Source organism: Heloderma suspectum, chromosome 4 (assembly GCF_057233095.1).
Source record: "Heloderma suspectum isolate Gila_16-S chromosome 4, 16-S_ref, whole genome shotgun sequence".
In the NCBI taxonomy this organism is placed as follows: domain Eukaryota; kingdom Metazoa; phylum Chordata; class Lepidosauria; order Squamata; family Helodermatidae; genus Heloderma; species Heloderma suspectum.
This window is the reverse complement of record NC_139461.1, coordinates 133,280,256-133,301,006: the sequence shown is the minus strand read 5'-3', so window position 1 is coordinate 133,301,006 and position 20,751 is coordinate 133,280,256. Positions and strand designations below refer to the sequence as shown.

Genomic DNA, 20,751 nt, shown 5'->3' with positions numbered 1-20,751 from the left:
CTGATTTTTACCTATTGCAATGACACCAAAGTGGATGTTCAAAAAGAAACATACTTTAAAGCTAATTGAAGGAAGATCATTTTTGTAGTTAGTACCCAAACAACCTGTAGAACCTTGAAATGAATGTTACAGACACTTGCTTTTTGCCACAGTACATTAAAACAACACAGCTATTGAGCTCAGCTTGGTGCCCCCTTCAGCTCAGTTTAGCTCCCCACCCAGCTCGTCCTCCCCCAAGGCCAGCCCTGAGCATCTATGTCCATTTTGAGGGAGATCATAGAAAATTTATTTATACCAAGTGAGACTACTGGTCCATCTAGCCCATTACTGTCTACACTGATGGGTAGTGGCTCTCCCAGGTTTCAGACAGGGGTCTTTCCCAGCCATACATAGAGATGCTGGGGGCTGAACCTGGAACCTTCTGCATGCAAAACTGAGCTACAGCCCCTCTCCGAGGTTATTCTTTTATGATAGTGAATTCCACCTCTCTTATCAAAAGCAAAAACACACAAAATGGGATAAGTTGGACATTTCATAATCAGCTACAACAGCATAGATGAAAATTAATGTATTCTCTAAGAGTCTTGTTTTTATTCCATGTAATTCCAACTCAGTCATAAACTTTGGACTACGTGGTATCACGTGTTTCTCCTACCCTTAAAGCCAGACAAGAAATGCTTTTAAATAAAATGAATCAAGTAACACTTGTTACTAGAAGTTCAAAATCTAGAATATCCTACACAGTAACTTCAAGGAACCAGAGGAAATGCGGGTAGAATGAATACTCCCCCTATTTTGTTATATTCTACTTAATGTCGGTTAGCATTTTTTGATATCTACCAAGCTCCTCTCAACTCAAAGTTCTTCTTGGCAAGGACCGGAAACTCTCTCTAAAATAGAGGTTCACAACCTGTGGCCCAGGAGCCACATGTAGCCAACCAAATTCTTAATTATGGCCCCACAAGGGTGCCCCAGCCCCCACACCAAATTCCCTCCCCCAGTAATCTTAACACAGATCACTCTTTCCCCGCTGGTAGCAGTGAGGAAAGAACAACCTGCATCAGGATCACAGGGCAAAGGACTAGAAGGAAGGCTTTCTGCTCCTTCCCCCAGCGATCCTGATACAGAGCATTTGTACACCAGGCTAAAACCTCGCAGCTTTATCAGGGCTTTCTGCTTCCGTTTTCTTTGCAGGATTACGATGGGCTCCTTTAGACAGCAAGCACATGATGCGGAATTGAAAACTTCCTTTCTCAGCAATGCTCTATATGTCCAAGTGGCACCATCTAGTGGCTGAATTATAGCACTATGCCAGCTTTACACACTGCTGATATTGCGCAATTACAGTTCATTACAGCTTATCTCCGATCTTTTTGAAAGTGGGATAACCAAAGAAAAGTGCGGGAGGCATCCTGGAGGTTGACAATGTTGTGTAAAGGACCCGCAAACTTCCGTGAGTGGTCAATCACGAGTGCTGAGGAGAAAAAGACAGAATATCTGCACAATGCCTTCTGATTGGTAGCACTAGGAGCTGTCCATCTGGAAGCACCCAGAATGGGGGAAAGAGGGATAAACAGACCTCTAATGGGTTCTGCACTGCACATACCGGGCTGGATTGAATGGTGCCTGTTTTCTTAGGGGCTGACTGAGCAGAATGAGTATTTTTGCAACTCAAGGTGCATTGAGATGAAACTTCTATTGTGCAAGCACCCTGCCTCATTTACCTAATCATATGAGGGGAAGGGTCCAGACGGCATCACCTTCCACTTGTTTTCCCATTGTTTCTCCTCACTTTTTTCCTTCCATACACACACAAACACTAAGTAGGGGATGATGGAATAGTTGCACAATGTCTTCTGACTGGTAGGGCTAGGAGCCCTCCATCGGGAAGCCCCCCAAGTCTTGCCTTTAACAGTTTCTACAATTCACATTTCTCAAAACAAGGTATACATTGGGTTTGAAGTTGCATTCCCAAACAATGCCTCACTTGGCTTTTTGAAGACTTCTTCTCGCCACGGGCTTAGGAAAGAAAGCCAAAGATTTGATAAAGCAACCTGCAAGATTGAAAGCTCCCATTTCACCCTGGCAGCAAATTGCCTTCAACAGGTTGACAAAAGCAGCAGCCAGAGCTGCTAAGCAACGGATTACCCAAGCTCCAAACAAAACACTACTGAAGGGGCGTGTGCCAGTTTCTCTTTCCAGGCTATAATTTTCAGCTGTGGCCAAAGCGTATCTTCAGAAAATGAACAGGGGAGGAGGGAGTGACCTTCACTGTTGCATAAAACATGAGAAAGGGAAGAAAATTTAAGAACTAGCAAACTGTTTTGAAAAGCGGCCACCCAGATGACCTCCAGGATGTCCCCCTTTATCTTGCACTTGTTAGACCTCGTCTGGAGGACTGTGTTCAGTTCTGGGTGCTGCATTTTAAGAAGGAATGCTGGCCACGGTGGGAAAGCTGTGGCCCTCCAGACATTGTTGAACTGCAGTTCCCATCATCCCTCACCACTGACTGTGCTGGCTAGGCTGATGGGAGTTGCAGTCTGACAACATCTGGAGGGCCGAGGTTGCCCACCACCGAAATAGGCAGAGGAGAACAACAAAGGTGGTCAGCGGTATGGAAAACAAGTCTATGAGGAAAGGCTGAAGAAATTGGATATGTTTCACCTGGAGAAGAGAAGACTGAGGGAGGACCAGAGATGTGAAGGCTTGGGAAAAACTGGGGGGAAAGAAACAAACAAAAGGGGGTGATTCTTGATTGTTGTTGTTTTTCAAATTTTCCAAAAATCCCTGGGGGGAATCCAGGGGGAACTGTTTAATTCTTTTTTCCGGTGTCCCTTCCCTCCATTTTCCCTCTTTTTCCTCCTATGCCTTCACTTCTCTAGAGAGAGCATGATAACACTCTTCAGATACCTTGAGCACTGTGGCTGTCACACAGAAGAGGGCAAAGGCTTGTTCTCTGCTGCCCCAGAGGACAGAACTAGACCTAAGCCCATGACAGGTGAGCTGATTTTGGATGAACATTAGGAAAAACATCCCAATGGTAAGAGCATGATTTCACCATTCAACCAATTATGCAGAAGGGTGGTGGGCTCTCCCTCACTGGAGATATTCAAGCCAAGGCTAGACAGCCAGCTTTTGGGGATGCTCAAGCTCTGGATTTCATGCATAGACTAGATGGCCTTCATGGCCCCCTTCAGCTCTAGGATTCTAGGAAGCCCACAAACAGGGCACAAAGGCCTCCACTGTTATTTGCCCCCAGCATCAGCATTCAGAGGCAGAGTACCTATTTACATTTAGCTGCCATAGCTAGTAGATGCTCATAGGTCTATTTCAATTAATTGTGCTGACCCCTTAATATTAAGAGGAAAGACACAGGGGAGGGGGAAACTGCAATCCATCAATGATTGGTACCATGTCAAAAAGTCATCCATCATGTAATAAACAACACTCCAATATCAGATTATGAATCAAAATATATTATATAATAAAGTTTCCAATATATACAGCTCAATCCATCATCCATATTAACTATTTGAATATAAGACTTCATTTTATATCTAAATATCTTATATAAGAAGCAATTATATATACACCATAGCAATTTTTATCATACAAAATACATAAATCATCAGTCCCTAATGGTTAGAAGGTTTATTCACTAAGTAATAATTTAAATGATGCACTAATAATAATCTGTCGCTCTTCTCCTAATGGAAAAGGGAAGATTTTTTTAAAGCTTTCTATACGGACATTTTAGCATAGATTGCAGCACTCCTGCAAATGGACAACAGTCTGCCTGTTTTCCAGCTTCTACAAACCAATTTGGTTGTGTGTGTGTGTAATAAATTCAATGCAAGTACATTAAAAAAAAAAAGTTCTAAACACTCCTGTACTTTTCCTGTTTGTGCAACTGTTTTGCACATTTAGTATTTTAAATAAATACAATTATTATTTTATGGGCTTGACAGTTTATGTGATTATACAAAGGAATACTTGGGTTTTGGACTTTATATCAGTGTTTGAACTACAGGGAAATCGAGGCGGGGGGCTTACATTTTGCAATAGCCCCATAGCTACTGGTTTGGGAAAGCTAGAGAGGGGCATTATTTGGCCAAAATGGACTGGGAGTCAGAGGATGGGCTTTGTGGATTTCATTAAAGGACCCCCTATCCCTGCCGCCGCCCCATAATTTGAGTTCTGTTCCACTTCTCTTACCTTTAAAACTCTGGTAACGCTTTGTTTCCAAAGATGTCGCCTTCCAGTTCTGAACATTTTTTAGCTAAAGTTTGGAATCTGCAACAAACCCTTAACTTTAAGCCTATAAGATCAGCATTTGCTTTGCTGCTCCAAATCTGTCATCAAAGTTTTGGTGCACAAGGATCTTTTACAATGGTCAGGTGCCTTGAAAGTTAGTTTAGGTTTCTTAGTAAGACCATAGCTAGAATTGGTCTCAACAAAACCTGACCCACCAAAAGAAGTCACCCAGCGTCCCTGAACTCAGGCGTTTGAGCTATGGAGACTAAACCAACATAGCTTTGGTGTTGTTATGGTAGTGTTGACTTATGAAGCTACTGTGTCAGATTTGCATATCAGTCTTATTACCAGTCAGTGCGCGTTTGTAAGCATGCTTCATCTTTTGTCTTGTTTGCTCTTTTGATCTTGGGCAAACACGTACTTGCTGGGTCAAGCAAAAACACTTAGGGCACAATCCTATGCATGTTTAGACAGAAAAAACTCCTACACCTCCCAGCATGCCCCAGCCAGCATGCCTGGCTGGAGAATACTGGGAGCTGTAGGGCTTTTTTCTGTCTAAACATGCATAGGATTGCACCCTTACGGCCTGTTAAAAGGTGTTGAACCTGACACTAGTTTTTATTCATGCAACCTATACACAACAGCCTGCTATCTAACCTGGAGCCCATGTGGGTGGCCCTGATCTCCGCTGGTGTCACTGCCCTGAAATCTAATACGATGAAAAGTGGTATATAAACATTTTAAATAAGCAAACATTTCATTAATACTTTTTAGACAATTTAGTCTATAGTTCTGATAGCTATGGAGACATCCTGCAATCTATTATCTGGGACAGCTAAATGGAACCTCCACCTACCAGGGGCAGTCTACCTTTGAACACCAAATGCTGGGGACAAATGAGGAATGCTGCAGGCTTCCCATACCACTGCTTCTGAGTTTCCAGAGACATTAGCTGGCAGAAACTCCGAAGCAGAATAAATAGTTCCTATCCATAGTTCGTGATCCAGTGCCTATGCCTTCTTTGTTTTTAGTGACAAGCATGCCCCTTCATGCCCATACCTTTCTGTGAAGATATCCAATTTATTTTGTGTTCTGTAGAGGCTAAGTGTTTCCCTAACGTATTATTTCCATGTACTCAAATGATCATGTGGTCCTTTAATGGGAAAATGAGTAACTCTTCTGTCCCAAGCGTGCTGTCAGGTTTTGCCTTATCCTGCTTTCTTGTTAGCGTGTGCTTTATTTAATTCTATGTATCTGTTCCCATTGTTTCCTTGGGTCCCTACTTTGTAGACCACTGTCTACTTTGTCCCATTTCCTTAGCTAGCCTCCTTTCTCTGCCCCATAGTATATTTTTATTTTTTTTTTATTTATTAAATTTCTTAATCGCCCATCTGGCTGGTCAACCAGCCACTCTGGGCAACGTACAATAATATAACAGTTTAAAACAATAACATTCTACATTAAAACATCCTATTTCTAAAAATACCCTAACGCACCCCAAATGCCTGCCTGAACAACCACATGTTTAATGCATGGCGGAAGCTCATTAAAGAGGGGGCATGGCAGAGTTCCCTAGGGAGGGAGTTCCACAGAGTGGGGGCCACCACAGAGAAGGTCCTCTCCCTTGTCCTCACCAGCCTAGCTGTTCTGGCTGATGAGACAGAGAGAAGGCCATCCGAGGCTGATCTTGTTGAGTGGCCTGTCTGGTGTTGCTGGAGGCGCTCCTTGAGATAGGCTGGGCCAGAGCCATATATATAGGGTTTTAAAGGTCAAAACCAACACCTTGAATTTGGCCTGGAAAACAACTGGTAACCAGTGCAACTCCTTCAGCACCGGAGTGATGTGATCACGCCGGCAGCTGCCTTTAATCAGGCAAGCCACAGCGTTCTGCACCAAACCGTCTTCAAGGGTAACCCCACGTAGAGCGCATTACAGTAGTCTAGACAAGAGGAGACCAAGGCATGTACTACCGATGGGAGCAGATGGTCGGGAAGGTAGAGGCGCAGCCACCGTATCAGATGGAGTTGGTACAGCACTGTCCAGCTCACAGCTGACACCTGAGCCACCATGGACAGCTGGGAGTCTAAGATGACCTCAAGGCTGCGGACCTGGTCTTTCAAGGGTAGCTGTGCCCCATTCAACTCCAGGTCAACATCCCCCAACCTCCTCTTGTCTCCCACCAAAAGTACCTCGGTCTTGTCAGGGTTCAGCTCCAGCTAATTCCTCTCCATCCAGCCACTCACCGTCTCCAGACATTTGGACAGGGATTCTACGGCCAGCCTTAGTGAAGATTTAAACGAGAGGTAGAGCAGCGTGTCATCCACATATTGATGACACTGCACCCCAGACCTCCTGATGATACCCCCTAGCGACTTCACATAGATGTTAAATAGCATCTGGAAGAGGACAGGACCCTGTGGCACCCCACAAGTGAGTGGCCATGGGTATACAGAGCCCCCCTGACTTTATCCTCTGTCGTTTATTCAGAACCCCTCTTTGCTGTAGCTCCCTGTCTCTAATGCCCTTTTCCTCCAAACTGACCCTTCTCTTGGGTCCCACTTCTTAGTCTCTTGCTTACCCACCCCACCATCTAGTTTGCCTCTGCCTCCCTGACCCTTAATTCTGCTCTTTCCTGGAACTAGGGATGTCAGAGAATTTCGCCACGAATCTCGGGGAGGCCGAATGCCAGCGCATTCAGCCCCCTGAAATTGGTGGCGAAACGGTCTGCCCCCCCACCCACCCCCGGGACGGGACTTACCTTGGGCGAATCCACCTGGCGGCGGTGGCTCCAGTTCGGTGGCAGTTCGGCGGCGGCGGCGGCCGGTCTTCCGACCGGCTGCCGCCACCGCCATTTCCAGTAAAACAAACAAACAAACCAAAAAACGTGATAGGCTACGTAAAGATTTACGTAGCCTATCACGGCTAGATTTTTAAAAAATACCATGATAGGCTATGTAAATATTTACGTAGCCTATCACGGCTGAGTAAAACAAACAAACAAACAACCGCACGTACGCAAATGGCAGCGCCCATGGGCGCCGCCATTTGCGTACACGCAGTTTTTTGTTTTTTGTTTTACTCAGCCGTGATAGGCTACATAAACATTTACATAGCCTATCACAGCTGACTGCAGGGACGCAAACGGCGGCAGCTACGGCCACCGCCATTTGCGGCCCGGCCGGCCAGGATTCGGGGGTGGAGGGATGGAGCGCCTCCCCCCCGGACAGAATTTCGGGGGGAGGGACGGAACGCCTCCCCCCCACCGCGAATCAAATTTCGTTACAGGTAAGTGACTTTCGTACATCCCTACCTGGGACCTCTTCCAATTCCTCATCTCAGCCTGCCTCACAAAGTTCCCCATTCCTAGGGCCTGTGCAAGGTTAAATCCCAGCCAAACTGACAACTTCCCTTTCTCACAAAAGTTGAACTGCAAACTGTGACAGTTCTGCCACCTAAGCAGTTGAAATGTTCATAACATTCCATAAACATCCTATAAGCAACAGCTAAACCAATCAGTGTCAGAGGCACTAATCCTAACATTGTTTAGATAAGAACTATGCATTTCCAGTGTTGAGAGAGTAGTTTTGCAAACATAGAAAAGAAAGAACCAACAGCCCTTAAGTTTAGACATAAGATTAAATTGCCTCACGCTGTGCAGCGCTGTGATAATATTGTGCCAAGTGAAGTTAAAATCAGTTTTTGCTTAAAAGAAACACACAGCCAGCAGGATGCTGCCTACAAGGCTGGCTAGAAGACACTTGAAAAGGAGTGGGTTTCTCAATGAAAAACTTAAGAAGTGGTGTTGTGGTGCCCCCAAGTGGCAAATACTATAAAATGTGCTAGATTGAGCTCCATTTTGTTAGCCATGATTTTCGTTTTGTTTTTAAAAATACACTTTGCAAGTGTTTAAGATAATTATTTAATATTCACCAATGCCATGAAAATAATGGTTCACGTTGCCCATGAAAGTCAACAAGACTGTACTAATATAGAAAACAACAAGCCAATAGATGCAAAGAAACATACATAATTTCTGTATGTGGGCTAGTAGAATTACTATATAGGAGCCCTGATTCATATTTAATTTAGCTTTTAAAATTATGTAGTTGCTTTAATGTTTCAATAATTGTTTTATGGTGCTAAGGTTTTATTGTTTCGTTGTATAACACCTTGATGGCTTTTTAGTAAGTAAGGTGGTATTTTTTATTATTTATTGATTTAACAGATTTGGGGCGCAATCCTATGGCTGCTAGTCAGCAGCTAGATGGCCATAGGATAGGTCAGTTCCCAAAGAACCAACCCCCACCCCCTCCCACACCGTTTCGTAGGCAGCACAGACGGGCCCCACGCTCCACACTCGTAAGAGCAGCACAGAGCGGTGAAAACGGGGCGTTCCTGGGAGCCGGCTGGGGTGGGGACGTTGGAAATCTGGCATGACACAACCTACGTGTCGTCCGGCCGCCGTTTCCCACGCTCCGAGATCCCGCAGCTAGTCAGCCGAAATTGGCTGTCTAGCCGCGAAAGCAGGGCTGGGGAAGCGAGGAGGAGATCCGCTCCTCACCACTCCTCCCGCCACACACTGGTATTAAAAATAAAGTATTTATTTCAATTTATTATTACATTTATATCCCACCCTTTCTCTTCTTGCAAGGAACCCAAGGTGGCTTACATTATCCTCCTCCTCTCCATTTTTTCCTCACAACAACAACCCTGTGAGGTAGGTTGGGCTGAGAGTGTGTGACTGGCCCAAAGTCACCCAGTGAGCTTCCATGGCTGAGTGGGGACTAGAACCCGGATCTCCAGAGTCCCAGTCCAGCACTCTAACCACTACACTACTGGTATATGTTAATAATAAATACAAAATGACAGGCTGAGTACTTTAGTGTTCATGCACCTGCACTAGAAATAAGATGCATCCACCCTCATTCAGAGATTTAGGCCCAAATTAAAAGCGAGGCTGGGTATGGAAGAACCACCTAGATTCTTTATTTATACATTGGAAGAGCACATGGAATCTGTTGAAAGGAGGTTAGATTCTAATGGAGCCACACTCTGAACTTCCTAGATGATTCGTACATCTAGGTATCAGTTGGCTTTTCTAAATCCCAGCCTTCCTCCTAGGAGCTCAGAATGGTTTCCAATCCCTGCTCCTTTTAGCCTCACTATGTGAGGTAGATTGAGCCAAGAACTGTGGCAGGCCCAAGGTCACCCAGTGAGTGTGGACTTGAACCCAGCTCTCTCCTCTAAGTTCAATCCTCTCTTCTGCGGTACTCCACTGTGATGAAAGCCGACCCAGATCAGCTTAGTGAAGGCTGGCAGCTCCGAATTTGCTGGGGCTGTACATCCATTCTGGGTTCAGTCAGAACCAGCAGAACTCTAAAGGAGCTATCCAAGGTGCTGAACATATTATGGGGATAGGGTTCAGCACCTTGGATAGCTCCTTTAGAGTTCTGGCTGAAACCCAGAATGGATGCACAGCCCCACTGAAATCGGAGCCACCAGTCTCCACTGGAGCAGCTGCTCATTTTCACCACTGTATAAGATCCTCAACTTCTATATCCGATTCAAAGCAGAAGGTTGCTTAGCTTTGCCTGGTAGACAGAAGTCAGTGATGATGATTGCACTGAGGGTCATGTGCTTCTCAGAATAAAAACTGCCGCCTGTTAGTCTAACTTAAATGTCATTCATTTCAATGGGTCTACTCTAAGTAGGATTAACATTGATACAACCCTTTCTCTTGAGGTTTTCAGGGAATGCCCTAGTCCTCCCTTCTGCCTATACCCAAACTGCAGTTACTCACCAGAGAGGGAACAGCATCCTGCACATACTCAGAGGCGCACATTAATTATTGTACTTGCTCCAGGGTTCAGTTTCCTAGCTGAACCCAGACACAAATTAATTGCCTTTTGCTCTGTGGATCGTATTGAAGCTAAATTGTCTGTTACTTTAATTAAGGGACACAGCCAGAGACGGGGATAAACTGTGCTAAAAACAGTATGTTGGGGGGGGGGAGTGAGACCCTAAGACCAAAACTAACAGTACCTACAAGATGGTCTGCCCTACACCACTGCTCTTCTATTAATGTCAGTTTCTCCATTGGCACTTGAAAATAATGAGGAATTTATCAAATACAGGAGAATAAGAGGACTGAAAGCTAATCTACAGAAAATAAGAACTAGGGAAGGAGCAGGTAAAATATCTAAGCTACATCTTAGATCTCAACTGATCTCAATAGGCTGAAAGCAAATGTCAATTAACAGGTAATAATATACCCATGCAATTTCAGGGGAGTGCAAACTACAGGTTGTCAAAAGCAGAACTGATCTCATGAAACTGATCTTTGCCCCACAAGACAGCAGCATTACAAACTTTCCACTGTCCACATTTATGAGCAATTGACATGCATTATTAACTAATAAATGGGGGGGTTAACTAGTGGTTGTGGAGGGCAAGAGTTGCTAGAGGCAACCCTAGATTTGAGGTGGGGAGTGTTGTATTAAGAAGGGCTCAGCAGGGGGGAATCATTGGCTGGGTCAGTGGTTCCTGGGAAATGGTTGGTGAGCTCATTTGGGAGTGTGAACCACAGCAGGACTTGCCCAAGCCCAAAGAAAACAATGAAATGCAGAACAAGGTATCTCAGCAGCCAACGTGGCAAGACCTCTCTCATCCTTAAGATCTCTCATCAAACCTACTTCCCCCCCTTTAAGCCTTTGGCTTCACCCATTAAGCCCACTTCAGACACTTTTGACCACCAGGCCATGAGAAGCCAAAGGGCCACCAACATGCTTTTGACCCAAATGAGATCATACAGAGCAGCCAGTAGTATCAATCAGTGGCCCTCCCCGTGGACTGTGGGTATGTGTCTGCTGCAATTGACACTACTGCAGCAGCTCAAAAGAGCTCCTCGATTTTAGACTTCTCTTCCTCTCTAGAGATTTGCCGAAGCCCAAGTTTGTGCATTTTGTGGAAGTGGTGCAAGACATTTTTTTTTTAATTTAGTGGCAAGGATAGGAAAGAGCAGGGTAGAATAATTAGCAAATTGCTTACCTACTTGGAGCCTTTGGATATGGTGAACTAAGCCCAGCTACATACATATAACCAAACGATCCATGTAATCCCAGTGACAATGATGCTCCCATGGGCAATTATATAGGGGCCAAGAACCACTGGAACCAGGTTTTGGTTCTCATCCCCAACCATAGCGAAGACCAAGAAACCACAGCTACATTTGTTCACATTTGTCCTTTGTTACCCTTTCCTCTCTGTTATCTCCTCCACTCTTGAAATTTCGGTTCTAAACTCCATGAAGGAGGGATGTGTCTTTTTTCCTTTGTGACTCTGTAAAGTGCCAGGAACATATACGGCACCATTATCCCACCAGTAAAAAAGCCCACAGATTACTGGGAGGGACGAAATCTTCTAGCTTCTCATCCCAACACTGAGGTTGACCAGCCACATCACAATCCAAGAGCTTTAATCAGGACTAGCATCAGTACCTGGTATCGTCATGCAGCTGCCAGAGAGGCCAAACACCCAGGAAGGGCCCATCACTGATGTTTGCTCTAGGTCTCCTTTTAAAATATTTTCCCAACCCAGCACTTTGAGCAGCATAAGCAGCTGAGTATATCTGCCATTTTCATTTCCCAGAATCCACTTGATGTAGGCTCAATTTGGAGCATTGTGGGAAATTAAAATGGCAGCCTCTGTTTACCTACTGCTGCCAGATAAGACTGTCATGACACACCACAATTCACTTTGCCCAGGACCCACTCAAACCTAGAGCTGTCCCTAACTTTCATGACCAAAACAGTGCACATACGAAAACTAGGTTGGGATTTGTACCCCCACCATTCCAAAACACACACACACTGTGGAGTGTACATTTACCATCCATCACATTTAATATACAGCAGGCTAGAGTTTTATTCAATCTACTGTCTACTGAAAGAACTGCTGACTACCAAGAGGTAAGTATGCCTGTCTCCATCACTAAAAGACAAACGTTATCAGTTCAAAAGATAACACTTTTTCCTTCTTTATATTCAAGCAAATCTTTCCAAATCCATATTTAAGTGGAATACATACAGATTAAAAGTTTTCATTTGCTTTTTTATTTGCCTTTTATTTTCTTATTGATCAACTTCATGTAACTTATTTTAGGCTAGCCTTACAAAAAATGTATGTGCAGTGCAATCCCATGCAGGTTTACTCAGAAGTAAGTCCCACTGTATTCAATACTGCTTATTCCCAAGTAACTATTCATAGGATTACAGCCTTAGGGTGCCATCCTACGCATGTTTAGACAGAAAAAGTCCTACAATTCCCAGCTTTCCTTAGAAAGCATGGCTGGCTGGGGAATGGTGGGAATTGTAGGTCTTCTTTTCATCTAAACATGTATAGAATTGCGCCCTTAACCTGTGTGACCTTGGAAAAGTCCATCTCTCAGCCTAGCTTCACAGGCTTGTTATGAGAATAAGATGTAGAAAATGCACATTAGGTCCTTGGAGGGATGGTGGGAGACAAACGTGATAAACACTAAAAAAAATGCTGTTTTTGTCCACGATGCTAGCACATTTCATAGTGTAAAGAGAGATTTAAAGCGCTACTAGCCACCTGGAACTCTTTGGTTTATATTACTAATTACATGCTTGAGCTTATTTTTGTTTTTAATGACCTTGCTATTGATATACCACTCAGTCAGTGTAACGTTGCTTGTTTTGTTCACCAGGGCAAACTGACTTTCTCTGCTTTCACGTCTCATTAACATGGCACTGCAGTCCTCTCTGGAATGTCCACAAAGCACAATTAACGTCTGCCATTTTAACCAGCTTGTTGTAGCAACTTCAAAGGAAGGATATGCCATCTCATACCAATTTCCCCCACAGAGACTGTGACAAATTAGATTCCACACTGACCATTTAACATCAGTTTGCACTGGTCTCACCCACCTGTGCTCCACAACCACTTGCACTGCCCGATGCTTTCCTAGGCTGTGAGGGGCAGAGCAATGGCGCTCTACAAGCTTCTCCTTACGCAATTAGAACCACTGGAGGGGAAGGCAGGGGTGCTCTAGCTAGGTCCACCCCCTTCATTACATCCCTGTCAGCCAGCCTCACCACCCTCCACATGGAGGATGAAGATCTACTGTGGGGAGCTTGCAGTATTCACGCAGATTCCTGCAGTGCCGGCTCCAGGTTTGGAGGGTCTCTGGGCAAGACACCCTGAATGGTCCCCCTCCCGCAGTGAGTCTGCCTTCTCACCACCATTGTCACCAGCTGCTGTTGCTCCTCTTCCTCTTTCTCAACATTGCTACCACTTGCTTGCATGACAGGCAGAGAGCCAGTGAGCAAGCAGGCCTCCTCCATCTCACCACCACCATTGTCTGGGTCAGAAGAGGCAGGTGAACGCACAGACTGCAAGGCCAAAGAAGTGGAGCATCCTCTAAGATCACACAATTGTGGTCTTATAGGCTCGTTCTACTTCCACACTCTAGGGTGGAGCCTTCTCATGTTCCTCTTGCAGCATGGACTGGTCATTCAAAACAGGCTCTTAGCATGCTGTTCATAACATTTCCATGAGGTAAAAACCAGATCACACACATTAATTGATGTGTTGATGTGGTCTGAGTGGATCCATGCAGGCTACACAACATGGTGAACCAACTGTGTCACTGAACTGTCCAACACCCTTGAGCACAGGGATGGGCAATACATGGCCCTCCAAATGGTGTTGGACTGCAATTCCCACCATCCCTCACCATTGGCTATGCTGGTTAGGGAGTGGCAGTCCAATGACACCTGGAGGGCCACACGTTCCCCATCCCTGCTTAGAACCTCAAGTCAAGGAGCCCCCTGCTTATCCTCAAATGAGGACAAGTGAGCGTTCACTTGCCTTCCTTTGGAAGAACAGGATTTTTATCCCAGCAACTCCAAACTGCAAGAAACCATTTTACTTCCAGGTAAGTGCAGCGGTGATCACCTTCTTCTTGCAAATCTTTAGTCAGCATCACTGGTGCAATACACCAGCCGCAAGAGTCTCATACTTGGGGTCACTAATTTAGCTGGTATTGCTGCGTGTGCAGTCCATCCTCAGCTCATTATGTGTTTGAGGATCAAGTTTTAAGATGGAGCAGTCCATCCTCCTTTGAAAATGTTGCCAATGAAATCTCACATTCCTTTCTTTCAGCCCCACAGTAGGGTTTTTTAAAACCCATTTCTACATTCAGTGTTTTACATAATCATTCATGCTCTCCCCCAACGGCCCTGTTTTCTCATTGCATTGCATTTGTGACACTAAAGCCTGTGATTGAATATTCCAGATCAGCCAGTCAAACATTCCAGCTGCTCAGGGAATAAAGATGATGGAATGTTTGCAGTCCATATTCTATGAGAAAAGGGAAATTAATTTGTTTGGCTGGGATTAAAATCGCTTATGGAGAAGATGGGGACTCTGAATTTCACATATCTATTTGAATACAAAGTTTTAGTTTCCTCTGTTTATCATTACTAGCATGATCCAATTTTTTTACTCCAGGCATCCATCTCTTAAAGCAAACTGATGCCATCTCTTAAAGCAAATTGATGTTGTTTTGTGATAAAATTAATACTGTTCCCTTTCTCTTAAAAAGAATGGATTAAGTGGGGGTAAAGTGGTACCCAACATGATGTACATTCAGACACTTTTCTTAGCGCTTGCCAAGGTGCTTGACCCCTCCCATTTCTTCTTCTTCTTCTTCTTCTTCTTCTTCTTCTTCTTCTTCTTCTTCAGCAGCTGGGGCAACCTCAAATCAAAGAGAGGGCCATCTTCATTTTTCATGAATGCCTCCAGGCCACACATCAGGTTCAGGAACATTTTTAGGAGATGAAGAAGGTGGATGGCTGCAGGGTGATGCTTTCTCTTGCCAAGAAAGTCACCAAAAAGGGAACAGGGAGAAAAGGGGATTCCTGACCTTTCTGGTAAGCTGGGGTCGGGGTGGCTAGGAAGGGCAGTGGTCAGCCAACTTGGGGTGGGGGCAAGGAAGCCAGTGGGGAGAGGGTAACGAGAGCAGCAGGAAGTCAGCATGGTTTGAGGGAGCCAGCTAGGAGCAACCTGAAGGGTTGGGAGCTTGTATGTCTGAATGGATGGAACTGCATGTGTGTGAGGGAGGGAGGGAGGGAGGGAGGGAGACAGAGAGAGAGAGAGAGAGAGAGAGAGCGCCATTAGGGGGGATTTTGGAGGGATCCTACAGACAATTAGTGTGATTTTTCATGTGCTTGCAGTGAGAAGGGGTGTGTGTGTGTGTGTGTGTATGCATGTATAATGGATACAGAGGGTGTGCGTGCGTGAGAGAGAGAGAGAGAGAGAGAGAGAGACTATGGGTGGTGAGAGACAGAAAAACAAGATACAGGGGAAAGAGTTGGGTGGCAGAGGGAGTCGGGGGGATAAAGCGTTTGCCTTCTGTCAAATAGGTTTCTGTTGGCTCTGAAAACTGTGGGTTCAAATGAATTGTTTGGTGTGCTGGGGCTCGGACCTCACCTCTGTCTTCTACTCAGTCTTTGGGGCAGTCTACTGGTCATTTGTGACTAGCCACACCTTCCATAGCAGCCAATTTGTGCTAGATAGCTTATCAAATTTCCAAATGTGCCCTTGGGCCCAAAAAGCTTGTCTACCCCTAGATTAAGCTGTTTCAGATTCTTCACTATGTTTGTTAACTTTAATACTGAGCCACGATAATTGCCAAGACCATAAGTGGCCATATCCAGATCTAGACCTGGAGGGTAGGTTCTCCAGCTCACTTGGGAAACTAGAGACAGGAAAGCAAAAGATAGACGGTATTGCTACTGTGTTGACCAGGCAAGAGCAGAAGCCTGAGCAACTGGCCTTTGTTTCAGTCCTGGCCAACCCAGAGACTTCTTACTGACAAGTGGCATTCTACATTGCGTGCAGAAGGTCCCAGATTCAATCCCCGGCACCTCCAGGTAGGGCTAGAAAACTCCTGCCTGAAACTCTGGAGAGCCGCTGCCAGTCAGTGTCAACAATACTGGGTTAGATAGACCAAGGGTCTGACACAGTATAACACAGCTCCCTATGTTCACCACAGGGACACAATGTTATCTACCTGTGTTCACTTCCATGCCTGAAAGAGCATCTGGGGCCTGACTAGCCACATAGCCTACTGGCAACAGTTGTATGTGTACAAATTTGTTAGTAGCTAGCTTGAGCAGATCTGTCTCTTCTTCAGGCATGTGACTTTGAACATATCTAGGGGGGGTGGGGGAGAGAAGCAAATCTAAACTAATTTCATGGGAGTAGACAAGCCCCTTCCAAGGTAAAAAAGAAAAAAGGGGGGTAAGGTTTATTATTTAAATACTTGCATGTTTAGGCTCCCATCATGTGTACTTTAGTAACGAACTTGTATTTAATATTTCAGAATAACTTGAGCCCAGCTACTGAACTTAGCCCGAGTCACAAACTATGTTCTAATGCATTATAGAAGAGGTTCGTGGTGCTCTCGCTGGCTAGAAATTCTGTCTAAACTGTCTAGAGAGTAGCACTGGCGAAAGTCTAGACCATAATGAGACTTGTATGTCAAGAAAAGAGTCAAGAGGCAGAAGAGACTGAAATGGATGCATCTTCTTCCCTAGGAAAGACAACAACCAGGACTGGAGTTTCAGCTCACCTCTCAGTGTATTCCAAAGTACCTTATTTCAGACATGGGTGCACACATTAAGACAACAGTATTTAGACTTGATCTTCCCTGCAACACCTGTATAAAGTACGCAACTTTTATTATTCTCCCAGATTACAGGTGAGGCTGAGACAGGTGCCCTGCCTATGGCTATTTACCAAACCGATTGTAAGTGGTGGGGTTCAAACTGAGGATTTCACATGAGAAGTTCAAAGCAGTTGTTGCTCCACTTAGGTTTTCCGTTCACATTGCAAGCTATTTGACCAGAATGCCCCTTTCTATTACAAGAGGTCAAACATTCACAAAAATAAGTCATATAAGGGAGGCTCAAAGGCAATTTAGGGAATAATCCTATGCATATTTCGACAGAAATAAATCCTACAACCCCCAGCATCCCTCAGACAGCATGGCTGTCTGGGGGATGCTGGGGGTGGTAGGATTGATTTTTATCTAGACACACATAGGATTGCACCCTTCTTGTTTCAAATATTACCCACAACTCTGCGCTACCTGCCCTTTCTCCCGGGAGTTCTGTGCACATGGGGGTTTATCTCATTTTATCCTCGCAAAAACGTTGTGTGGTACTTTAGGCTGGAAGGTGGTACATGGCCCAAGAACACCCACTGAGTTTCACAGCAAACTAGAGATTTGAGTATAGCCCTTCCCTGGTCAAAATCAAATATTTTAACCACTACACTACAATGATGTTCCCCTTTTCACAGCTCCACACCTTTGCTTGCGTATGTGCATGTGTTTTCTTATACAACGTTTGCACACAACATACCATCCATACACCCACTTCTTCTAATGTTAGAAGTGGCCCTAAAGCTTTGCATCCAGCATTTAGTCTTCTTTACAACCACATCTGCTTGATCAACTCATTTTTGTTCTGCACGGTCAACATTCAAACTTTACCTAGTATGCTATTGGACCAGAATCAAAAGAAATGGGATCCGAATTTACCAGGAATCTATTCCCTGAATGCAAATAATGTGCACCCTCCATTTGATTCTGAGATACTTGGTAAAATCTAGCAGTTTGAAGGGGGGAAGGGGGACTCTGAAGGAAAAGAAGCTGCAAAATAGAAAGCCAAATCAAGTGATCCAGCAGCCTAAGGAGAGGGAGTATGCCCAAAACCAGACACAGAGAGAGAAAATGTTAAAAGAAGCCACAGAACCCAGCTCAAATCCACCCCGTTTGCTTCTTAGAGCTGCCCCATGCAGAACTCCCCACTTTGCACATCCCAGGAAAGAGAGAGCCTCCTTGCTAAGAAGCTCACCTGTTCTGATCTGCCCAGTTGTGGAGTGTGGCTCACCCACAAGTGTTTATAGTCGCAAGCTTAGTCAAGTCACCCACCAGCCAAAGCTCTACCCCAAAGAACAAAAAAAAGTGGGGGGGGGGTTGAAAAAAGTCAGAAAATAGAAGGCTGAGGTGGCCCAGCAGCCTAACCAGAGAGAGGGGGCAGGGCAAAAACCCAAAGAGAGAAACATATTCAAACAAGCCACAAAACCCAGCTCAAAAACAACTAATCCACCCCTTCTTTGCCTCTTGGAGCAGTTCCATGCAAAATGCCCCTGTTCGTTCACCCTGTGAACGTAATCCCATTTTGCATCTGGGGAACCATTAGAAAGTCATCAGTGTGACTTATCAAGATGTTGTTTTCAATCTTGATTTATCCAATGGAATTCTATTAGCTCTATGTACTTACTCCTATGACAGTATTCCTTACAGTTTGACTTTACAGTGTTTTTACAGATGTGTCAAGGATGAATGAAAATTTAGTCAGCTAATTGTTCAGGGTTCCACATTTTTCAAGGGGGGAAAACCAGACTAGTTTACCAAATCAAGAATCACCAGATCTCAAACCTTTGGCCACAAAATAATAATTAAAAATTCCTTTGAGCATGTGCAGAGTACCTGTCCTTTACTGCTAAGTAACCAAAGCCCTGTAAAACAGGATTGTGGGAGAAGCTTCCAGACCCCAAAGTGTAATGTATGAGCAGGTTCAGGTCCTGACACCCCTCATTTTGGAAACAATGCACCATTTGAAAAGCCAGTGTGGTGTAGTGGTTAGAGTTTGGGGACAGGATTGGGGAGACCCAGGTTCAAATCCCCACTTGGCTATGAAACTCACTAGATGAACTTGGGCCAGTTACTCATTCTCTCTCCTGACCAACCTCACAGGTTTGTTGTGAGGGTAAAAAAGGGTGGAAAGAAACATGTCCACAGCCTTAAGCTCTGTGGAGGAAAGGTCAGATCTAATTGTAAGAAATGAACAAATGCACTGAACTCTAAGCACTCCAAAGTTACTTGTGTATCAAAGTCCACGCAGCACCTACAGGTGGGAAGCATGTGTCATTGCTTTGAGAGCAACAGGGTTAAACTTTGGGAAACAGAATGACCAGATGAAGAACTGGATGTCAGAACTCATGTGCCTTTGAAAGAGGTGTGTAGAATAGATCACTTAGTACAAAGGTACTGTTGCCCTCACAAATTATTCTGGAGTGGGCTTATCACAATGCTGAACTCCCAATACAGTCCAGTCTTCTGAAATGTTCTAAACGAATAGCTCCAGGCCTAGTTCTTCTGTGCAATGTTGTTATTCTTTATCCAAAAATTATCTGGCATAACAACAACATTGGAAGAAACAAAACTAAAAGGTGTGCAGAAGAGGGGATTTCTATGGGTGCAGCTTCTCACTCCGGCATGGCAAGCAGCACCCGGAGAAGCAAATTCCCGCTTTAATACACTTAACAGAAAGGGAGAACTTTTTTCTTTGCATCTGGTGATTGCCATGAAGGGATGAGATGCTGCACGTGCCAAAATCCCCTCGTTTGCACGCCTGTTAGAGATCCAGGAACCCGGTCGTCCGTTGCGACTGGCCACGCTACTCGGTGATCCAGTACAGGCCGGGGCCCGAGGTGTCACCTCTGTCTTTGCTCCAGGGCCCCGCTGAATGGGGGGGAGGAAGAGCGGGCGCCTCCTTCCCGCCCCCGTCCCTCAGCAAAGGCGTCTCGGCTAAGGACCCACACAAGCGTCTTCACCTGCATTTCCTTGATGTTCTCCATCGGAGCGATTGGCTGGGTCGGTCTGGGGTGATGAGGGTGGGAGCCGGCCTTGCTCAGACGGGCAGCCAGCGCTCTCGGATCCCCTCTCCCATTCTCCATCTCCAGGAACTGCCTTGCAGAGCAGAGCGCCGCCTGCTCTTGCTGCGGCCCACTTTTCCCAAGCGCCGCTCTCCCCGCACCCTCCAGCGGCCCTGTTTGCTTTTGCTGCTGCTGCTGCCGCCGCTGCCGCCGCCGTTTCCATGGTGAGCCTGGGTCCTTTTATAAGGCCGCTGCTGCTACTTTCTCTCCCTCTCTCCCACCCCTCACCCCCCTTTGCCGTTTTTGCCTGGCTCTGTGCTTTCCCTCCCCGCAAGGCTGCTGGAGAACCCGCAGCTTGCAAACGGGCAGACACGCTTTTTGCACAAAATTTGCACACACGCTTCCTTGGAGGTTCCGCTTCCAAGAACTCCAGCTATGCGAGTCCCAGGCTCGTGCGTATGCCGCCCCTCAGCCCACGGTTAAAGCAGCAAATTTGGTCAGCGAGTTCGCTCACAGCTTTCAAGCGACGGACATTTCGAGAGCTCTTTCCCCGTTGTTTTGTCTGCTGAGGAACCCCTGGGCACTGAAACTGGAATTCCTGTGCAGTGCAGAGTAGTGTGGGATGTCTGGCCAGGGGGACGCAGCCTCAGTTCCCCTGCCTAGGCCTGTTAGGTCTAGGCTTCACCCCACATGGCTGAGGGAGTGGCCCCACCACCCCAGGTTAGCTTTATCCTCTGCCTTCCC

At 45.5% G+C, this 20,751-nt stretch overlaps 1 protein-coding gene across 2 annotated transcripts in view; it reads right to left on the bottom strand.

Annotated features, from left to right (window-relative positions):
* The window catches only part of DNAH5 (dynein axonemal heavy chain 5), a 208,031-nt gene extending 187,815 nt beyond the window's left edge, over positions 1–20,216 (bottom strand). Inside the window, exon 1 of one of the 2 annotated variants that reach the window (XM_084848148.1) lies at positions 19,966–20,216. In XM_084848148.1, coding sequence (XP_084704274.1) covers positions 19,966–20,088 — 123 coding nt within the window. In that variant the 5' untranslated portion in view covers positions 20,089–20,216. Of the gene's footprint in view, positions 1–4,215; positions 4,273–19,965 lie in introns of those variants that run through there. The other variant, XM_084848149.1, reaches the window with a different exon arrangement.
* Positions 20,217–20,751: the final 535 nt, after the last annotated feature.